General features: G+C 44.4%; 1 protein-coding gene across 1 annotated transcript in view; it reads left to right on the top strand.

The window, feature by feature from the left end:
- LOC141476798 (F-BAR domain only protein 2-like) overlaps window positions 1–22898 on the top strand; it is a 148393-nt gene that overhangs the window by 101386 nt on the left and 24109 nt on the right. Inside the window, 1 exon segment of the mRNA XM_074165599.1 lies at window positions 16474–16498. Coding sequence (XP_074021700.1) covers window positions 16474–16498 — 25 coding nt within the window.

A 22898-nucleotide genomic window follows, 5' to 3' on the forward strand; every position in this document is an offset into this window, starting at 1 on the left:
TGACTAACCTAGTGGCCTTCTATGATAAAGTGACTAGGTCAGTAGACAAGGGGCGACCTATGGATGTAATCTATCTGGACTTCTGTAAGGCCTTTGACACAGTTCTCACAACATTCTACTTGCCAAATTGGAGGGATACGGATTTGATGGGTGGACGGTTCGGTGGATAAGGAATTGGCTGAATGGTCGCACCCAGAGGGTGGTACTCAATGGCTTTAAGTCCAGATGGAGAGCAGTGACTAGTGGTGTCCCTCAAGGGTCCGTCCTGGGACCAGTACTGTTTAACATTTTTATCAAAGACATAGACAGAGGGATTGAGAGCACCATCAGCAAGTTTGCAGATGACACCAAGCTGTGTGGTGTTGTCGATACATCGGAGGGATGGGATGTCATTCAGAGGGACCTGGACAGGCTGGAGAGGTGGGCCCAGATGAACCTCATGAGGTTCAACAAAAGCAAGTGCAGGATTCTGCACCTGGGAAGAAACAATCCTCAGTATAAATACAGACTGGGGGATGAGGTATTAGAAAGCAGCCCTGAGGAAAGGGACTTGGGGGTGCTGATTGACGAGAAGCTGGACATGAGCAGGCAATGTGCTCTCACAGCCCAAAAGGCCAATCACATCCTGGGCTGCATCAAAAGAAGTGTTGCCAGCAGATCCAGAGAGGTGATTCTACCACTTTGCTCTGGTGAGACCTCACCTGGAGTACTGTGTGCAGGTCTGGAGCCCTCAATATAGAAAGGACATGGACCTGATGGAGCGGGTCCAGAGGAGGGCCACCAAAATGATCAGGGGGCTGGAGCACCTCTCCTATGAGGACAGGCTGAGGGAGCTGGGGTTGTTTAGCTTGGAGAAAAGGAGGCTCCGGGGAGACCTCATAGCGGCCTTCCAGTACCTGAGGGGGGCCTACAGGAAGGCTGGGGAGGGTCTGTTTACAAAGGCCTGCAGCGACAGGACGAGGGGCAATGGTTTTAAGCTGGAGAAGGGGAGATTTAGATTGGATATTAGGAAAAAGTTCTTTACCGTGAGGGTGGTGGAACACTGGAACAGGTTGCCCAGGGAGGTGGTTGAGGCCCCTTCCCTTGAGATATTCAAGGTGAAGCTCGACGAGGCCCTGGGCAACCTGGTCTAGTAGGAGGTGTCCCTGCTGACTGCGGGGAGGTCGGACTAGATGACCTTTGGAGGTCCCTTCCGGCCTGGACCAATCTATGAATCTATGAATCTATGAAAAGGCGTTACTATTCTAATTATTTCTAGGAACTCATTATCATAAGTCTCCTCCCCTTGCTGCATGCGTACTGTCGTCCGGTGGTCGTGGGCTGGGGTCTTCTGGAAGAAGGCTCATAGTCTTCTTCACCGTGTACTTTTACCTTTGGCTTAGAATGCTGAGCTGGCTGGACCCCAAGCCGCGGAACTGGTCCCGACCAGATGGACACTTTACCCAGACAATTGGGTTCCTCCTTAGCATGCAGGCTGTTCCTACTATCTTATACACAAGGCCAGTTCCTTATCTTGGAATGCTGGGCTCCGAGCTCTGTTCTTTGCCAAGCTGTACTAAATCTACACTAACTACGTTTAACCATTCATTCTCCGAATCAAGTCCCCCCTTTTCTTTCACCGTTGCAAATTCTTTTGCTATATCATGCCATTTCCTTTGAGGGTTTTGGCAAAGTATTGGCCATTTTCAACGTTCTCTCTGAGCTTATGCTTTTTCCACTCTCCATATGAGCTTTCAGTTTGTTTGCACATCCACTTAAAACATTGTAACATACAACACACTAATAATCCTAGTACAATAAGCATAATTACTGCAATGAAGAGCTGCTTAAGCTATATAAAATTAGGTAACCATGATGTAAGCTTTTCCCAGAGCTCAGTAAAACTTAGAGAAGCACCATCTTGGGCCACTTGGTGTAAGACCTATATTTTCTGGCCTTTGACAAAAGCTATTGTGGCCCAGTTGCCTAGGTCAGTACAGCTAAATTGCCTTAACGATGCTCCCGAAGTGTTGTAACTTATGTACAGCACGGAGTGGTTTACTAATGCTAATGTATAGGTTACTTGCTCTAATGTAGAGCTTTCCGTCCAACAGGAATATGAGGTTTTAAGCATTTCTTACGGATTTATGTCTGTCCAGTTGCTTACGGGGACTCCAGAAAGTGGAGAATTAAAGTCATCAGCTTGCCCACATATCCAACAGTCACTAACATTGGTATATTTTACAACACTCTTTACAAGCGATATGTAAGCATTTGCGTTAATGGATGCACCTACTAAGCCACAGCACAGTAAGGCTACAAGAGTCCAAATTACCATCTTTGGAGACGAAGTTTTAAAGGTCCGGTAGGTGTCGATTCCTATTGTGGTTTAAGTTTAGGGGCTTTCTTCACTCTGGTATGATGTATCCACGAGGCTTGTTCTTTAATCTTGACTGCCATGTGAGAAGTCAGCAGCACCTGGAATGGACCTTCCCATTTCAGCTTTAAAGGTGAATCTGAAAGAGATCTAACATACACATAATCTCCCGGTTCGATATCGTGCACAGGCCCATCGAGACCTCGGGCTCTAGTTCCTAAGACCAGCTTCTCTATTTCCCGAAGCTGTTTTTGCAGGCTTATTATATAATCAGTTAATACTTCGTTCCTAATTTCAGTTGATGTTCCCGCTTGCACAATATAGGGTCTTTCATACAAAGTTTCAAAAGGACTTAACCCTTCGTTCTTGGCTTAGTTCTAACTCTCAGGAGGGCTAGAGGTAATGACTGAGGCCAAGGCAAACTGGCCTCTTGGCCTAGTTTTACAATTTGCAGCTTAATTAGGTGGTTCATCTTTTCCCCTTGGCCATTTGATTGTGGATTATATGGGGTATGTAGCTGCCAGTCTATTCCTAAAAGCTTACGAACAAGTTCAACAAGTTAGTGTTGAACAACCTTTGCAATGAAGTGTGAACCCCGATCTGATGAGATTATCGTGGGAACCCCAAATCTTGGTATTATTTCTTGCAGCAGTACCTTGGTTACTTCCCTAGCTTTATTAGTTCGGCAAGGGAATGCTTCTGGCCACCCCGAAAAGGTATCTGTCAAGACCAACAGGTATCGAAACCCCCCTTTTCTTGGGAGTCCTGAAAAATCAATTTGCCACTGTTGCCCTGGATAATTTCCTTTCCCTATTTGTCCAGGCTGGGCTTTAGGGCCTGTTTTGGGATTATTCTGCAAACATACCTCACACTGCTGTGTTACTTGCCTAATAGTGGTATACAGGTTTCGGGTGAATATTAGCCAGCTCAAGTATTTATACAGAGCTTCTGTTCCCCAGTGGGATTTTCTGTGTTCTGCCATGACTATGGCCCACAACAATGCAAATGGTATTATTATTTTTCTCTGTGAATCACAGAATCACAGAATCACAGAATCTTAGTGGTTGGAAGGGACCTTTGAGATCATCAAGTCCAACCACATTAAAAAAAAAAAAAAGAAAAAAAAACACACACACAAACCCACACAAAAACAAAACAAAACAAACCACAACAACAATAAAAAAAACCCCCACACCAGAAAGAAAGAAAAAAAAAAAAAAAAGCACCCACCAACTAAACCCCACACCCATAATCTCACACACAACACCCCACCACAAACCAACAATCCCGGGCACTAGAGCATGCCCTGAAGAGCCATGTCTACACGTTTCTTAAATACCTCCAGGGATGGTGACTCCACCACCTCCCTGGGCAGGCCGTTCCAGTGCTTGACCACTCTTTCAGTAAAGTAATTCTTCCTAATATCTAATCTAAACCTCCCTTGCCGCAGCTTCATACCATTTCCTCTGGTCCTGTCATTATTCCCTTGGGAGAAGAGGCCAACCCCCGCCTCTCTACAGTTTCCTTTCAGGGAGTTGTAGAGGGCAATGAGGTCCCCCCTCAGCCTCCTCTTTTCCAAACTAAACATGCCCAGTTCCCTCAGCCTCTCCTCATATGACTTGTTCTCCAGACCCCTCACCAGCTTGGTGGCTCTCCTCTGGACACGCTCCAGCACTTCAATGTCTTTCCTGTAGTGAGGGGCCCAAAACTGAACACAGTACTCAAGGTGAGGCCTCACCAGTGCCGAGTACAGAGGCACGATGACTTCCCTGCTCCTGCTGGCCACGCTATTCCTGATACAGGCCAGGATGCCGTTGGCCTTCTTGGCCACCTGGGCACACTGCTGGCTCATGTTAAGCCGGCTGTCCACTAACACTCCCAGGTCCTTTTCTGCCAGGCAGCTTTCCAGCCACTCTTCCCCAAGCCTGTAGCGTTGCTTGGGGTTGTTGTGACCAAAATGCAGGACCCGGCACTTGGCCTTATTAAACCTCATCCCATTGGCCTTGGCCCATTGATCCAACCTGTCGAGATCCCTCTGTAAAGCCTTCCGACCCTCAAGCAGATCAACACTCCCACCTAGCTTGGTGTCATCCGCAAACTTATTGAGGGTGCATTCAATCCCCTTGTCTAGATCATCAATGAAGATATTGAACAAGACTGGCCCCAAAACTGAGCCCTGAGGGACACCACTGATGACCGGCCGCCAACCAGATTTTGCTCCATTAATCACAACTCGCTGGGCACGGCCATCCAGCCAGTTTTTTATCCAGTGGAGGGTACGCTTGTCTATGCCATGATTCTCCAGTTTCTCCAGGAGAATGCCGTGAGGGACGGTGTCAAAGGCCTTACCAAAGTCCAGGTAGACAACATCCACAGCCTTCCCCTCATCGAGAAAGCGGGTCACATGGTCATAGAAAGAGATCAAGTTGGTCAGGCAGGACCTCCCTTTCATAAACCCATGCTGGCTGGCCCTGATCCCTCGGCTGCCCTGCACATGCCGTGAGAGCTCACTCAGGATGATCCTCTCCATGATCTTTCCCGGTACTGAGGTCAGGCTGACAGGCCTGTAGTTTCCGGGATCCTCCTTCCGGCCCTTCTTGTAGATGGGCGTCACATTGGCCACCCTCCAGTCATCTGGCACCTCTCCTGTTGACCAGGATTGTTGATAGATAATAGAGAGAGGCTTGGTGAGCTCTCCTGCCAGCTCCCTGAGTACCCTTGGGTGAATGCCATCCGGCCCCATAGACTTATGCATGTCCAGGTGCATAAGCAAATCATTAACTACTTCCTCCTGGATTACAGGGGAGTTGTTCTGTTCTCCATTCTTATCTTCCAGCCCAAGAAGGTGAACACCCTGGGGGTAGCTGGTCTGACTATTAAAGACAGAGGTAAAGAAGGCATTAAGTATCTCAGCCTTCTCCTCGTCCTTGGTTGCAAGGTTTCCCCCCGCATCCAGTAAGGGATGGACATTCTCTATCACTCTCTTTTTGTTGATGTATTTATAGAAACTTTTTTTGTTGTCCCTTATATTAATGGCCAGGTTGAGTTCCAGCTGGGCTTTTGCCTTCCTGATTTTTTCTCTGTATGACCTAACACAATCTCTGTACTCCTCCCGAGTTGCCTGTCCCCTCTTCCAAAGGTGGTAAACCTTCCTTTTTTCCTTAAGTCCCATCAAGAGCTCTTTGTTCATCCAGGCCGGCCATTTTCCCCGCCCTTTAATTTTGCGCCTCATGGGGACAGCCTGCTCCTGGGCCTTTAGGATTTCCCTCTTGAAGAGCGTCCAGCCTTCCTGGGCTCCTTTGTCTCTCAGGACTACCTCCCACGGGACTCTCCCAACCAGGGTTCTGAACAGGCTAAAGTCTGCCCACCGGAAGTCCAAGATGGAGGTTTTGTTAACCCCCTTCCTTACCTCACTATGAATGGAAAACTTAACCATTTCATGGTCACTAAGCCCAAGGCGGTCTCCGACCTCCACGTCCCCCACTAGCCCTTCTTTGTTTGTGAACAGTAGGTCTAGCAAGGCACCTCCCCTGGTAGGCTCACCTACCATTTGTGTCAGGAAGTTATCCTCCATACACTCGAGGAACCTCCTAGCCTGCCTGCTCTCTGCTGTGTTATATTTCCAGCAGATGTCTGGTAAGTTGAAGTCCCCAACTAGAACAAGGGCTGGCGTTTGCGAGACTGCAGCCAGCCGCTTACAGAATACCTCATCAACCTGCTCATCCTGGTTGGGTGGTCTATAGCAGACTCCCAGCACAAAATCACCTTTGTTAGCCTTCCCTTTCACCCTTACCCATAAACACTCCACTTCTTCATCACTGGAGTCTATCTCTATGGAGTCAAACAACTCCCTAATGTACAGAGCCACACCTCCCCCCCTCCTTCCTTGCCTATTCCTTCTGAAGAGCTTATAGCCACTTATTGCAGCATTCCAGTCATGACCATCGTCCCACCACGTTTCCGTGATGGCGACTATGTCGTAGTTGTCCTGCCGCACAATGGCTTCTAGCTCCTCCTGTTTGTTGCCCATGCTACGTGCATTAGCGTAGATGCACTTGACCTGGGCTACTGATTTCACCCCCATCTTTGGCCCTTGACACTCAGGTTCAGCCTTTTAAAGCTTTAGCCCATTTACCTTTTTCAGTTTTCCCACCTAAGTTTCACAATCAATTTGTATTTTACCGTCTGGGACCAGAGACTGCACCTCCAAATCACCTTTCTCCGCCACTCTTCTGGCCTCACGGTCCGCCATGGCGTTGCCCTATTCCTGAGCAGCGCTCCCCTTTTGATGAGCTTTACAATGCATAATAGCCACCTTCTTGGGTAACTGCACTGCTTCCAGAAGCTTAAGAATTTCTTCGGCATGTTTTATATGTTTCCCTTGGGTAGAGGGGAGTCCTCCTTCCCTCCATACAGCTCCATGAGCATGGACTACCCCGAAAGCGTATTTGGAGTCCATCCAAATGTTGGTTTTCTTGTCTTTGGCTAGTTCCAATGCCCGAGTTAGGGCTATTATTTCCGCTTTCTGTGCCGAGGTGTTTGGGGCAAGGGCTTTGGATTCTATTACCTGGTCTGCAGTGGTTACCGCGTATCCCGCCTTGTGGATGTCTTGTCGAACAAAGCTGCTTCCGTCAGTATACCAGGAATCTTCAGCATCTTTCAGTGGCTCCTCTTTTAGGTTGGGTCGGCTGGAATAGACTGCTTTGATGTTTCCAGACAGTCATGCGATACCGGTTCTCCCGTAGCCCCGCTAAGAAAAGATGCTGGATTGACAATGTTAGTAACCACTATTTCCACATCATCCTGTTCCATTAAGACAGCTTGGTATTTAAGGAACCTTTGTGGTGAGAGCCAGTGTCCTCCCTTTACCTCTAATACCGCTGATACAGTATGGACACTATTACTGTAATCTTTTGGCCCAGTGTAAGCTTACGTGCTTCTTGAATATTTAGCACCACTGCTGCTACTGCCCTCAAGCAGCTAGGCCAGCCCCTGCTTACCTCATCAAGCTGTTTAGAGAAGTATGCCACTGCCCTTCGGTATGGTCCCAGGTTTTGGACTAGGACTCCTAGAGCTATTCCCTGCTTCTCGTGAGAGAACAGCCAGAAGGGTTTAGCAGTGTCTGGTAACCCCAAAGCAGGGGCGTCCATTAACTTTTTCTTTAGCTGACTGAATGCTCTTTCTGCTTCCCCATTCCAGGTGAGGTCTTTTGGGTTAGATTTTAGCAGTTCATAGAACGGTTTTACCATGAGTCCGTAGTTATATATCCATAGGCGACACCATCCCGTCATTCCTAGGAACGTGCGGAGCTCTTTAGCTGTCTGCGGTCAAGGGGTCTGACAGATAGCCTCCTTCCTCGCCATCCCTAGGGTCCATTGGCCTGCAGTTATCTCATATCCGAGGTAAGTCACTTGCTGTTGAGCTACTTGGGCTTTCTGTGGAGAGACTCGATAACCATTAAGTCGGAGGAAATTTAGCAGACTAATTGTCCATACTATACACAGTTCTTTTGTCTCGGTGGCTATCAATAGATCATCTACATACTGTAATATTACTCCAGCTCCATGTGGCCGCTCCCATTGTTCCAGGTCTTTGGCTAATCGATTTCCGAAAAGAGTGGGGCTATTCTTAAACCCCTGTGGTAACACAGTCCATGTTAGTTGTGTCTTCCTCCCAGAATCTGGGTTTTCCACTCAAATGCAAACAGCAGCTGGCTTTCTGGGCTCAAAGGTAGGCAAAAGAAGGCGTCTTTCAGGTCAATACGGTAAGCCAAGCCAATTCAGGTACTAATTCAATTAATAATGTGTATGGGTTTGCCACGACAGGGTGCAGATCTTCAACAATTTTATTAATAGCTCTGAGATCCTGTACTAATCAATAACTGCCATCCGGCTTCTTGACCGGTAGAATAGGAGTGTTGTATTCCGATTCACACTCCTTTAACAGCCCATACTTAATGAACCGGTCGATTACTGGTCGGATTCCTTCCCTATCCTCCATTCCAAGGGGATATTGTCTAATCCTTACAGGCCACGCTCCCTGTCTGAGTTTGACTATTATTGGAGAGGCATTTTTCGCCTTTCCCGGCATCTCCGAGGCCCATACTCCCGGATACACTTGGTTCAGAACTTCCTCAGGCACTCCAGAGCCAACAGGAGTATTTATGAGGGCCAAACTCAAAATTTCAATTAGCTGGTCATTTCCCACTCAAAGTTCCACTTTCCCTTTTTCAAATTTTTTTTCTGCCTTTAGTTGTTCTAATAGATCTCGCCCTAGTAGAGGCCTTGGCGAATTGGGCATGTATAAAAATTTATGTATCCCCAATTGTTTTCCTAATTTGAATTTAAGAGGTTTTAGAAAATACGCCTTTTCACTCTGGCCAGTAGCTCCCCTTACCGTTACAAAGTCATCATCTACAGGTGTCAAAGCTTGATTTAAGACTGAAAACGTTGCCCCGGTGTCAACTAGAAACTCTATGCTCCGTTGTTTTTTCCTAGCTTTAATGTAACCAGTGGATCCGCTAGGGTAGATTCCCCAGGTCCCCATCAGTCCGTCTTTGCCTGGGCCTGTATCCTTCCCTTCCCTCTCCGTCTCTCTGGACACTCATTTTTCCAATGTCCCTTCTGTCCACACCACGCACATTGGTCCCTTCTCAGAGGCCTCTTAGGTCCCATACCTCCAAATCCTTTACTCTCTTGTAGCGCCGCTACTAACTCCCACTTGTCTTTCCTTCCATCTTAACACTCTCCATGCTTCTCTGCTTTCTGCCAGCCTCAACTCTCTCCGGATATCACTTGCTGCAACATCTCTTCAACTTTCCTTTTCCTTCTTTCTTATTACACCATTGGGTCTTGTGGAGCCACTAGTCCACAGTCCTTCTGATATTCAGGGTGGTTTCGAAGGGTGAAAAACATGTCCGCATACAAGACTTCGTCCCATTTCCTCTCTCTCTCCTTAGGAACAACATTAGTTGTAATAAAGTGTTGTAACTTAAGGTTCCATTAAAGGGCCACTTCTCCCCCTCATCCAACTTATACAGGGGCCACCACTGATTACAATATTTTATTAGGGTTTTCTTATCCACACTCCCAACTGGTGGTCCTCCTATGTCTTTCCAATGAGCCAAAATACAGCCTAAAAGGCTCTTCTTCAATACTCCACCACTTTGTCCATTTCCTATGATGTCTGCCTATCTTTCAACCAAGAAATATCACGACCTGATTACGTCAACAACAACTAAACCTAACCCAGGGTAAACCGTATAAGGGTGTGCTTATCCCGCAACGGATACACCTAAACTCTAATCAATCACTAAGATTCGTCCAAAAGAAATAATATACTTGCGACAACTTAAACACTTAACGCAAACAAACAGACAATAATGCTTACAGAGCGGACAGATGCTAGTCCGTGCTCCGTCCGAAGGGCTTTTTATAACTCCCCTTTCTACACTCCCCCCCTGCAATATTTAGACAACTCCATGGATACACCCTTGCTGCACAAATTCTACTGATTCTTAATACTCCCTAAATTCCCACAGATTACCCGTTTTAGTTCACCTGAACACTCAATTTTATCCCAGTCAGACCAGTTCCCCTGGCACTGAGCGCACCAAAAATCGTCTCCAAATTGTACCCAAACGTCCTGTTCACAACCGAAGCACTTGAAAACAAAGACTGGATTGCACGAAAAATCCCTAGGTCCGTGTATAGGACACCAAAAGTTAACATACGGTTCAAGTAACACTGTTCTGTAGTCCGTCATATGCTTCGTTCGTCTCCGGCCGCTCTCCTCGCGGAGAACACGGAACCGTGGATCAGAACTCCACACTCGCTTCGCAGCTGCGCTGCGTCTCACTTCGTACAGTGCAGACACTCACTCACACAGAGGGGCCCGTTACATTCCTCATTCATACCACAGAATGTTTAGATTAGAAGGCTAATCAACCGTAAAACGTAAATCGTAAACCATTAACCCTTTGCCACAGGTCCACACCAAACAGCATAAATTAGATCATAACACACGGTACCGGATTTTTACAACAGATGCAACAGATGACAATGATTATGGCAATGCCGCATGCGACTCCTGTCACCAAGACTAGGAGACCCAGGTTACCATTCCACAGGGTGCAGCACTCACCCTGCTACTACTTTACGGGGACTCAAACCCCACCATCCCAGGGGCGAGCACCAATGCTCTTTACCTCATGTAGGATGTCTCCTCACGACTTACAGGTATCCCCTTACCCAATTATAACCTACCTGGTCCGCCGATGATGGTCCTTGTCTGTCCCCGTGGTGATCTGGGTGAGTAGGGGAGTCCTCCTGAGAAATCTCGGGGGTGCCCAGAGGAGTCCCGTCCTCAGCAGGTCCCGCAACCGGGCAGAGAGTGTCCCATCTGGGGTGCCAAATTGATGCGCAGAAACAGACTCTACAGCTCCCGAAGTGTTATAAAGCAGGTATGTTTATTGCGGCACCGGGTGCAAGGGGGATTGCTCCTCCAAACTTGCACACCGGGTTGTAAAACAAGTGTCTATTTATGATAAAAAGCATACATATTCATTAATATGGGCTGGGTTATTATAATTAATTCTAAGAAAAGGCGTTACTATTCTAATTATTTCTAGGAACTCATTATCATAAGTCTCCTCCCCTTGCTGCATGCGTACTGTCATCCGGTGGTCGTGGGCTGGGGTCTTCTGGAGGAAGGCTCATAGTCTTCTTCACCGTGTACTTTTACCTTTGGCTTAGAATGCTGAGCTGGCTGGACCCCAAGCCGCGGAACTGGTCCCGACCAGATGGACACTTTACCCAGACAATTGGGTTCCTCCTTAGCATGCAGGCTGTTCCTACTATCTTATACATAAGGCCAGTTCCTTATCTTGGAATGCTGGGCTCCGAGCTCTGTTCTTTGCCAAGCTGTACTAAATCTACACTAACTACGTTTAACCATTCATTCTCTGAATCAGGGGGTTGTTCTGCTCTCCATCCTTATCTTCCAGCTCAGGAGGCTGAACACCCTGGGGGTAGCTGGGCTGACTGTTGAAGATGGAGGCAAAGGTGGCATTAAGTATCTCAGCCTTCTCCTCGTCCTTGGTTGCAATGTTTCCCCCCTGCATCCAGTAAGGGATGGAGATTCTCCCTGCCTCTCTTTTTGTTGATGTATTTATAAAACCTTTTTTTGTTGTCCCTTATATTAATGGCCAGGTTGAGTTCCAGCTGGGCTTTTGCCTTCCTAATTTTTTTTCTGTATAACCTAACGAGATCTCTGTACTCCTCCTGAGTTGCCTGTCCCTTCATCCAAAGGTGGTAAACACTCCTTTTTTCCCTAAGTCCCATCAAGAGCTCTTTGTTCAACCAGGCTGGCCATTTTACCCGCCCTTTAATCTTGCGCCTCATGGGGACAGCCTGCTCCTGGGCCTTTAGGATTTCCTTCTTGAAGAGCATCCAGCCTTCCTGGACCCCTTTGCCCCACAGGACTATCTCCCAAGGGACTCTCCCAACCAGGATTCTGAACAGGCTAAAGTCTGCCCTCTGGAAGTCCAAGGTGGAGGTTTTGCTAACCCCCTTCCTTACCTCACTAAGAATTGAAAACTTGATCATTTCATGATCACATTCAGCTCAGCCACTTTGAAATGGAAAAAAAAATTTGTTTGCTTTCAACAAATTGGACTGAAACTTAATTTATATTATATTATTTCTTTCTTTATTTATATACAATAGAAAAATGAATACATGCTCAGGTCAGAAAGAATGAAGTATGACTGCATTATAGTAGTATGAAGTATGATAGCATTCTCCTGGAGAAACTGGCTGCCCATGGCTTGGATGGGAGTACTCTTCGCTGGGTGAAAACATGGTTGGAGGGCGGGGCCAAGAGTGGTGGTGAAAGGAGTTAAATCCAGTTGGAGGCCGGTCACAAGTGGTGTTCCACCTGGCTTGGTATTGGCACCAGTTCTGTTTAATATCTTTATCAATAATCTGGACAAGGGGATGGAGTGCACCCTCAGTAAGTTTGCAGATGACACCAAGTTGGGTGGTAGTGTTGATGTGTTTGAGGGCAGGAAGGCTCTACAGAGGGATCTGGACAGGCTGGATCTATCGGCCGAGGCCAATGGGATGAGGTTCAATAAGGCCAAGTGCTGGGTCCTGCACTTGGGTCACAACAACCCCATGCAGCGCTACAGGCTTGGGGAAGAGTGGCTGGAAAGCTGCCCGGCAGAAAAGGACCTGGGGGTGTTGGTTGACTGTCGGCTGAACATGAGCCAGCAGTGTGCCCAGGTGTCCAAGAAGGCCACCAGCATCCTGGCCTGTATCAGGAACAGTGTGGCCAGCAGGACTGGGGCAGTGACTGTCCCCCTGTACTGGGCACTGGTGAGGCCCCACCTTGAGTGCTGTGTCCAGTTTTGGGCCCCTTACTACAGGAAAGACAATGAGGTGCTGGAACATGTCCAGAGAAGGGCAACAAAGCTGGTGAGGGGAACAAACAAGAGGAGTTAGAGACGCGCACACGCTTCCAGGGCTACGATCTCATTGGCATCACGGAGACATGGTGGGATGGCTCCTATGACTGGAATGTTGGAATGGAAGGATACAGGCTCTTCAGGAAGGACAGGCAGGGGAAACGAGGAGGGGAAGTCACCCTCTATGTCAAGGACCCGCTGGAGTGCATGGAGCTCTGCCTGGGGATGGATGAGGAGCCAACCGAGAGCTTATGGGTCAACATTAAAGGGAACACGGGGGCAGGTGATGTTACAGTGGGGGTCTGCTACTGGCCATCTGACCAGGATGACAGAGCAGATGAGGCCCTCTATAGACAGATAGGAGCGACATTGCATTCACAGACCCTGGTCCTCATGGGGGACTACAACCACCCCAAAATCTGTTGGAGGGACAGCACAGCAGGGCATAAGCAATCCAGGAGGTTCCTGGAATGCATTGACGATAACTTCCTTCTCCAAGTGATAGAGGAGCCAATGAGGAGAGGAGCCATGCTGGACCTTGTTCTCACCAACAAGGAGGGGCTGGCTGGGAATGTGAAGCTCAAGGGAATCCTTGGCTGCAGTGACCATGAGATGGTGGAGTTCAAGATCCGTAGGTCAGCGAGGAGGGTGCACAGCAAGCTCACTATCCTGGACTTCAGAAGAGCAGAGTTTGGCCTCTTAAAGGACCTGCTTGATGGAGCAACACGGGATAAAGCCCTGGAGGGGAGAGGGGCCCAAGAAAGCTGGTCAGTATTCAAGGATCACCTCCTCCAAGCTCAGGAGTGGTGCATCCCAACAAAGAGGAAGTCAGGCAAAAAACACCAGGATGCCTGCATGGATGAACAAGGAGCTCCTGGACACAGTCAAACAGAAAAAGGAAGCCTACAGAGGGTGGAAGCAAGGACAGGCAGTCTGGGAGGAATACAGAGAAACTGTCCGAGTGGTCAGGAAGCAGATTAGGCAAGCTAAAGCCCAGATAGAGTTAAATCTGGCCAGGGACATCAAGGCCAACAAGGAAAACTTCTATTGATATATCAGAGATAAAGGGAAGACCAGGGAGAATGTGGGCCCTCTCTGGAAGGAAACAGGAGACCTGGTTACCTGGGACATGGAGAAACCTGAGGTGCTGAATGACTTTTTTGCCTCGGGCTTCACTGGCAAGAACTCTAACCACACTGCCCAAGTTGCAGAAGGCAAAGGCAGGGACTGGGAGAATGAAGAATCACCCGCTGTAGGAGAAGACCAGGTTGTGCCTGACAAATTTGGTGGCCTTCTATGGTGGTGTTAGTGTTGCTGGATAAGTGGAGAGCAACAGATAGCATTTACCTGGACTTGTGCAAAGCATTTGACACTTTCCCGCATGACATCCTCGTGTCTAAATTGGAAAGACATGGATTTGATGGATGGACCGCTCGGTGGATCAGGAACTGGCTGGATGGCCGTAATTAAAGAGTTACGATTGACGGCTCAATGTCCCAGTGGAAGCCAGTGACGAGTGGTGTTCCACAGGAGTTGGTACTGGGACCAGTGCTGTTCAACATCTTTGTTGGAGACATGGACAGTGGGATTGAGTGCACCCTCAGCAAGTTTGCCGATGACACCAAGCTGTGTGGAGCTGTCAACATGCTGGAGGGGAGGGATGCCATCCAGAGGGACCTGGGCAGGCGTTATCAGGGAGTGGAGGGATAGGAGGAGGGGGATTGGTTTTAAACTGAAAGAGGGGAGATTTAGATGAGATCTCAGGAAGAAATTCTTTACTGTGAAAGTGGTGAGACCCTGGCCCGCGTTGCCCAGAGAAGCTGTGGCTGCCCCATCCCTGGAGGGCTGCAAGGCCAGGTTGGATGGGGCTTTGAGCAACCTGGTCTGGTGGGAGGTGTCCCTACCCAGGGCAGAGGGGTTGGAACAAGGTGATCTTTAAGGTCCCTTCCAACCTAAACCATTCTATAACAAGAGGAGATGGCTTCAACTTGCACCAGGGCAAATATGAGGATATGAGGAAAAATCAAGCACTGGAAGAGGGTGCCCAGGGAAGTGGTTGAGTCCCCATCCGTGGAGGTATGTAAAAGACATGTAGATGTTTTGCTGAGGGACATGGTTTAGTCGTGGACTTGGCAGCGTTAGATTTACATTTGGACTCGATGATTTTAAATGTCTTTTCCAACCTAAATGGTTCTGTGATTCTATGATTCTGTCTTGAGAATGGATCCTGTCAGGTGCTGTCTATCCTCTGAATGATACTTTATCTGCTATTACTTTTTGAGATCTATTAGCTCGCTAATTTTGAAAATCGTCATCATGAGCTGAATTGCTTTCATTGTAGTTTGCCCAACATCTTTCACATTTCTTAACTTTTATGGACTTCAGGCTGTCTTGTTTCAATACAGATGCTTTTTAAAAGCAGATGTCATAACATTTGTTTGTTATACCTTTTGAGAGAAATTTAATTTCTTGTCTCTTTTTTTTTCTGTAAAATAGCTTTTAAAATAGCTGTTTCTATTGCAGTGAATTCAGCTTAGCCAGCAGAGGGAGATAAGACATAAGTCAATTAGAAACTTGGTCACACGTGTTTTCTTTTGTGTGGGGCCTTTCAGAGGAGACCAGATCCTTCATCTCACTGTCAGTTCCTTAACGGCTTGTACTGAATTCCGTATTCATGCTTCCATGTTAGCAAGTTTTCATATCTGTTTTTAAAGACACTGTAGTTTTTATTTTTAACCCATTTAGCCTTTTAGAAAAGATTATTTACTTTGCTACAAATTTTAAAGTTTCACTTTGACTATATAGAAACACTGTTGTTCAGTTACACTGGCACTTATGGCTGTATTTGTCAGGGTGCAGATTAGAGAGGACCTGTATGCTACTCAAGTATTTCCAAATAACGTAAATGTAATTGCTTCTACTTTTTGCATACAGCAGTGAGAGATTCAGCATCATTAATTTTTTCAAATATTACTGGTTAAATTCAAGTTATAGCAGAAAAATATAACACTTGTGAATAATGTGCTTGCAAACACTGCCATTCTGCTGACAACTTTTTTTTTATTAAAAAAAGTGTTTCTTAAGAGGGTATTCTATTATTTTTTCCAGCATCTTCTGGTGCTTGACTGCAACTGTGCTGGACAAACTCAAACTAAGAATGAAATTCCAAAAGAGAAAAGCTCTGAATTTCTTTAAAAATATTCTTAATTGCTTTAAGAACTGGTTATTGTTCAAAATGTTTTGCAATTGCATGTGGATTATTTCATTATGATTGTTGACTTTTATTTATTATGCGCATCATCCCGAGAGACCTGACTTTTAAAGCATATTAATCCAAAATACAGCGTGATACTCCGGACTTCCCTTGATTTTTTTAAAAAACATTTTTTTTCACTATGACGTGAGTTTGTTTTTTCAGCATTTACTATTAATTTTTCTTCTGCAGTGTTTTTAGCATAAACTTTCAGCTGCTTTTATTTAAATCTCATTCAGTTGAATGTGGATTATTTATAATAAAAATTTTAAGACACTGAAAGGCAAATGGGTCAAATGCAATGTTTCAAATGAATTGAAAATATTAAAGGAAGTACCAGAACTGTATGAATAAAATAATTTGTGCATTTTATAATTGCGTATTTTTATTTTTTTATAGGGAGTATCCAGTTACAGACTCAGTTGTAAGTAGACTTATTTCCAACACAAATGCACATGCTAACATCCAAGCACTACAGTCTGATGAAACTTGACTTTTATATAGTACCTGCAATGTATTTTTTCTGATAGAGGATATAATATTTTGATAACATAGTTGAAGTGTTAATTTTTCTTAGAACATAATCTTTAGCAGTGCATACAAATATTGCTTGACTAATAGATTCTAAGTAAGAAAAAGGTTCAGAGGACCCAACTTTGCAACATCACGTTCCTCTGCTTACTACTGTCTCTTTGGAGAACCCTTCTAATAATAATGGGGTTCTACATGATCGCTGGCAATAGTGTGTAGGAATACACTTTTTTAAATATGGCTTTAAATGCAGTATCTTGATGCACTTTATTCCTGGTCTGTTTTTCATTGCTCTCAGTTTGATCTGTGATACGTCTTACAATTTTATTTAATTTTATTTATTAAATTCAAGTAAGCGACAGTTGCAAATGAAATTGGTATGTTAATGCTTTTTTATTTCCTTAATTGAGCATTTTCTATTTATTTAAATGTGTATGTTGTCTTGAATTATATGTAATAGAGATTGCAGCTCCCTATAGCTATAGTAGGGAAGAATTTACAGAATGATTTAAGTGACTTTCTGTAGACTGATTTGGATTTCAGTTCCTTTATTTAGATGGCAATTATATTAAACATTTTAAGTTTCCAAGCTCACCTGTTTTGTGGATTTTCTTCTTTGCATTTAATATCTGGGAGTTTTAGTACCTAATATTAAAACAAATTTTGAGAAACTTGGTTTAAAAAAATCTAGTAGAATCATTCTTCTAAATAAGAAAAACTAAGTTTTGCCACATAATAGATCTATATGTGTATGAACAGCCTTATAAGCATCAAGACAGTTATTTTATCCTATACAAAGTCATCTTGATTTAAAGCACATTTTTTGGGTACATTTAAAGTAAAGTAACTTTAGAATCATCCCTATAATTATCAGGTTTTTCATGGAAATAATGTCTTTTGACAGTTCAGGTTGAGTCATCGGAGTGAAACACAACTGGGTTTTATGTGCAGTGTTTATTTTCCTCCTTGCTTATTTTGATCTCTACATCTAAAAAAAAATAATTCAACAAATTAATCTGTAAATGTGTCTGACATTCTTTCTGGCTGCATGAGGCACACCATACGATCATTTAATTGTTCTGTCTAGATGCAATTTATATATGGTTAAAGAAAGAAAAGACCTAACTTTCATAGTGTCTAACAACAAACCTAATGCTTTTGTTGCATTCTCTTTTTTTATGCCCAACATTTTATAAATGCATTTGGAATTTAAAATGTGGTCTATCATTTCTTCCTGTTTTTCACAAGTGACAATATTACTCCAAATGGTAGAATGCTTTAATAGCAGAAGCCATTACTGTCCTTCTCATGAAAAATGATGCGGCATACCATAGATGAGATTAATTTCATCCCTTACAAACAAGCGCCCCAGAGTGCTTTTACATTTTAAGGCTGGCATCCTCTTCTAGAAGGTCCCATTTCAAATGTTTTTAATTTTTCTTGTTTTTTACTTTAAGATTTCCTCTGTTTCATTTTTCAAACTTGATCTCAATAGTTATAGCTATCTATATTTATATCTATGAGAATTTTTTTGTATGCGTCTTTGCAATAAATTACACATTTCAAGAAATTGAACTCTGAAAAGTATTATTGCAAAAAAAAATATATTAAAGCAACTGTAATTTTTGTTTGTTTGATTGCTAGAAAATACCAAAGACCAGCCCTCAGAAAATTCAACTTATTTAAGGTGTCCCAATTATGATTTTGGTCAGCTTTGATCACTCACAGAAAATCTCTGTCTGACTTTTATATTATTAACATGATCTTTTTTTAAAATGTGCCTTTTTTTTATTTGTCAAGAATTTTAATTGTTGTTCTCTTGTGTGAAAGGAACGTAAGAGATAACCACTCTTCATTTATATCTGTAAGCACTGAGGTAAATATATTGAAATTTTAGAAATTAAGGATCTAGTAAGAACTGAATTCAATACTTTATCTACCAGTTCTATGTGATATTGTGGATCTTTCAACATACAGTAGGTAGCCAATACCATTAGGGCCTTCTCACTAGTCCAAAATGTATAATGCAGTGTCTTCTAACTTGTATTCTGTTTTCACAAAACAAAGCAGTGAGGTGGTCCTAAGAAATGTCTTTTGTACCAAAATGGAAGTTCTCATTTATCTTTCGCAAGCTATTTGCTTATGCTCATCCTTTTTTTGTAGCCACCAGATTATATATATTGGAAAATATAGTTTTGATGCATATGAATAAATTGCTATTTCCTGTCAAGAATTTTTTGTAACTGCTATAAGGTGTTTTTATGTGATCATGAGTAGGAAGGCAGCTGTGAACTGAGAACTGATATTTGTTAAAAAGATTGACTGCTTCAAGAAGCAGTCTCTGTTTAAATATAGATTATAGTATGTCATGAGATCTATGCATGTAACTTCCATTAATTTAGGCCTTGCTAATTAAGAAAAATAGAAAGTGTACACTAGAAAGAGATAGCAACTGAAGTTTGGCTCTGTGTGCATTTATTACCTAGCAAATTGCTCTATGGGCATAACTAATTGTCATTTCCCATGGGTTTGCCATGTCTCTAGGGCTGGTCTATAGAAAGATATGAGCTCTAGTACAAACTTTTCTTTGGGGGAAGCATTACAAGGTTCCACTTGTGTCCAGTAAGATCTGAGTTTGGATTGCAGCCCTTCCCTTGGTTAGGAAACTTGCAGATCTCTCTCCTACTTGACTGCCTATTTTCATGAAGACTGTAGTAATGTTATCTTTGAGTCCTCTGTTCTGTCAAATCCATTTGAAATTGTCTATTAAGTTCTAAAGTAATTAAGAAGGAAGCCATAGATGCAGAAAATAACACTGAACCTTTTTTCATAGGAAACTGGAACACAAACAAATATATTGAGACATCCAAAACTTTTCATTAACCTCTTTACATATGAGTGTAGCATAATTAAGTGTGTGAGCTGATGCAGGCAGGATGCAGGAACAACCACAAAACCATGGATTAAGAGCAAAGAACAAATTTAATCTCAATACCTCATGGATCGGGGAATCTCTGAAGCAGCACCTGGGCAGAGGCAGGCAAGCAGGGGGACGCAGGCACCGCGGAGCGAGAGTCCTTATTAGCAAGAGAGTCCTTGTTAGCAAAGGAGTGCGAGAGCGAGAGAGCTCCCACTTGCTGTTCTGGCCTGTATTTCAAGGATTCTGGCAGGCAGAGTTTTCCACTGTGCTTTGATCTCTTCAACAGCAGGGCAGGAATCTCAGGCGTGTTCAATAAGGTGCCCCTGAGTCCATCCCAGGCCTGTGTTATCTAAGTGCAGATGTCCTACTTGTTGAGCACACAGAACTAAGCAACAATTAGTGCGATAGATGTGTTTTCCAGCACCCCACATGTGAGTCACTTGAGCGTGTTTACAGTCCTCCTCGCCAATCTTCCATTACTTTCCCACATTCCACCCCCTCGCTCAAGAGACCGCTTCTGCTGGGATTGACAAAGCTGGAGATGTTCATTTAGGCTTGCAGGGTGTAGTACAGACTAACTTACAGAGGCATGCAATAAACATATATAGAAAAAGGAATAAACATATCTCTACAATAATGCTTTGAATCAGGTGTCCTGTTCCTCCTATCCAGGAATTAAACCCCTCAACCAGCCAGGCACCACCAGTAGGTTGTTCCGTTTGATGTATTCAGTCCTGGAGAATGTTGGATGCTGTGCTTTGGGCTGGCTGTTTCAGCAGTTATGTTGAAGCAACATGTTTTCAAAGTCGAAGCAGCATTTCTGGTGTCCAGGGTGGAAATCATCTACCATCAGTCAATTTGTAATGTTCATTAGCACGTAGCCGTTCCCTACTCAGAAAAGACAGCAATGAGACATTAATATCAAAGTCACTTAGCACAGTATAATTCTATAATACAGCTGCTGGTGTTGATGCACCACTGAAACAAGTTGTCTACAGATCTGCAGCTGTTAATCTTCCCTTAGTATAAAATGCAGACGAGTTAGTTGCAGTAGAGGCTAACCAAATCTAAGTGTTTACATGTTGATTTTGCAGAGATGTATCCAGGGCATGTGCTTGTAGTACCAGACTACAAAGCATGATGAGCCAACCTGTGACAGGGGAGGAAAACAGCAGTGATATCTCCTTCCAGTGATACATAAGTGCTGCTTCAGCTCCTTCAGCTACTATTACTGTGGGTTTGATAGCCTGACGTGGGGTAATTGCCCACACGGATTGTAGAGCTATGGCTTGTGCTTTTTCAGATTGAACTTCAATTCGATGTTGGGTTTGCAACACCAATAACACCGTTCCAATGCTATCTCCTCTAGATAAGGCACAGGTATTCGCCGAAGACACCTGAAATACAAAAACTTGAGAATCTGATATTAACAAAGGATGTAAAATAAGAGGAGAAGTTGGTTTATGATTTATAGCGGAACCTTGTAATGCCCTGGACCAAAACCCCACAGATTCTTTCTGATTTTTCATCCCAGTCATCTGCCACAATCCTGAGACTATATTGTCTGGAAATATTACTAATTCAAATGAATATCCTGGTTTAGGAGTGTATAATTGTGCATGCTCAATCAAAGCATCTTTGCAGGCATCAAAGGCTTCTTGTTGTTGTTTGGTCCCCTGCCAGACAACTTTCTTCCTAGTTAATTTCTGCCAAAGGCATATTAATATGACCAAATGTGGGATAAAAGTTCTCCAATACCCTAAAAGTCCTCCAAAGGTCTGTGACTGTTTTACTGTGATTGGTACAAGAAATGGCTGCCTCATTTGCTGTACCTGATTTGGTATTTTTCTGATCTGTCCATGCCAAACTATTCCCAAAAATTGTAGAGTAGCACTTGGGCCCTGTATTTTCTTTGGATTATTTGCCCGACCTCGGTCCTGCAAATGCACTTTTAGCAATTCGGCAGCTGCTTCACTTTCTTGTTGTGACTCTGCCATAATCAATTGATCATCAGTATAATGATAAACAGTAACTGTACCCGACCACACTGCTAAATCAGCTGCTATCATTAGGTGGCAAATGGAGGGACTGAGTTTGTATCCCTGAGGCAATACTTGTAAAGTATATTGATTTTGTTGCCGGGCAACATCTTGCACTGAGGTGTCAGGCGGGGTGGAGGGGGGGCGAGGACTTGGTGGTGGGGCTGGGGGTGGTCGGCTTTTTTGTGTAAATGCTAACTTTTGCCACTGGGAAAACATTTCTGATGTTGTGATCCCATCTATCACTGGTTTTGGGATACTGGCTTGTACAAAATCATTCCACATTTGTTTCCTTGTCACCCATGCTGTAACTCCTTTCCATTTTGCTGCCTGTCCTTTACTCACCACCCGCACAGAGGGTCCCGAAATCACAGCCCCAGTTTCCCTCAAGGTATTTGCTAGGGCGCCTACATTATCCATAGCATTTGTCACTGCTGGTATAATCATGGGGTTTAGTGAGGCAGGTGCTCCTCTCAAAAACTGCATTTTGATACTTTTTGTCACTGTTACACTGTCCGGATTGGATCCTGTAACCAACACAAGAGCCGTCCTCATCTGCTGCACCAAATTAATACCTTCCTCCATTATACACCAGTTTCCGAGGGACGACACTAATTCAACAGGTTCTGTATACGCTGCTAAAACTGCTGCGCACAACCACTGATACGACATCGGGGCAATAACGTCTCGCCTGTCAGGACCTCTGACATTTTGCAGCTGAGCATGTCCTTGTTCTGTCTGATCATCAATGGCTCTAGGGCTTAGAAAATCTTTTTCACTCACTGATAAATGGATAGAAGCAGCTCCACTGTACGATGCTCGCAAACTCCATGACAGTATGCCTCCCCCACTCTTTTGCTGACAGATCTCTAAAAATTCCCTTTACTCTTTCAGAGTGTAAGTACCAGTGATCTGCACTCCTCTGTCTGCTCGTTTCTGCTCCCCCCCATTTGTATGAGGGGTTGTGCTTCGACCACCTCAGTGCTTTTTAAGCCCGGATCAAATTCAAACTCAGTCTCAGAGTCTGAGGATTCACTCCAAATATTTTCATCCCATTCCTCGGGATCCCATGACCGTTTTGTAGTGAGAGCACAAACTTGGGAAATCGAAAGCTTACTTTTCCCATATTTGTCCCTTTGTTTATTAACAATACACGCTACCAACCGGTCTACATTATCTTGCATCTCATAGCACCGCTCTGCTTGAACCGTAATTACTTCTTGTGCCATCACCTTTGCATCTTGCAAACTCCTGTTTTCCTTTTCCAATTCTCTCACTTTACCACGCAATGCAGCAACTTCACGGTCAAGAGCTCTTAGTCCGGTAGCTAACAG

This window comes from Numenius arquata, chromosome W, assembly GCF_964106895.1.
Source record: "Numenius arquata chromosome W, bNumArq3.hap1.1, whole genome shotgun sequence".
NCBI lineage: Eukaryota > Metazoa > Chordata > Aves > Charadriiformes > Scolopacidae > Numenius > Numenius arquata.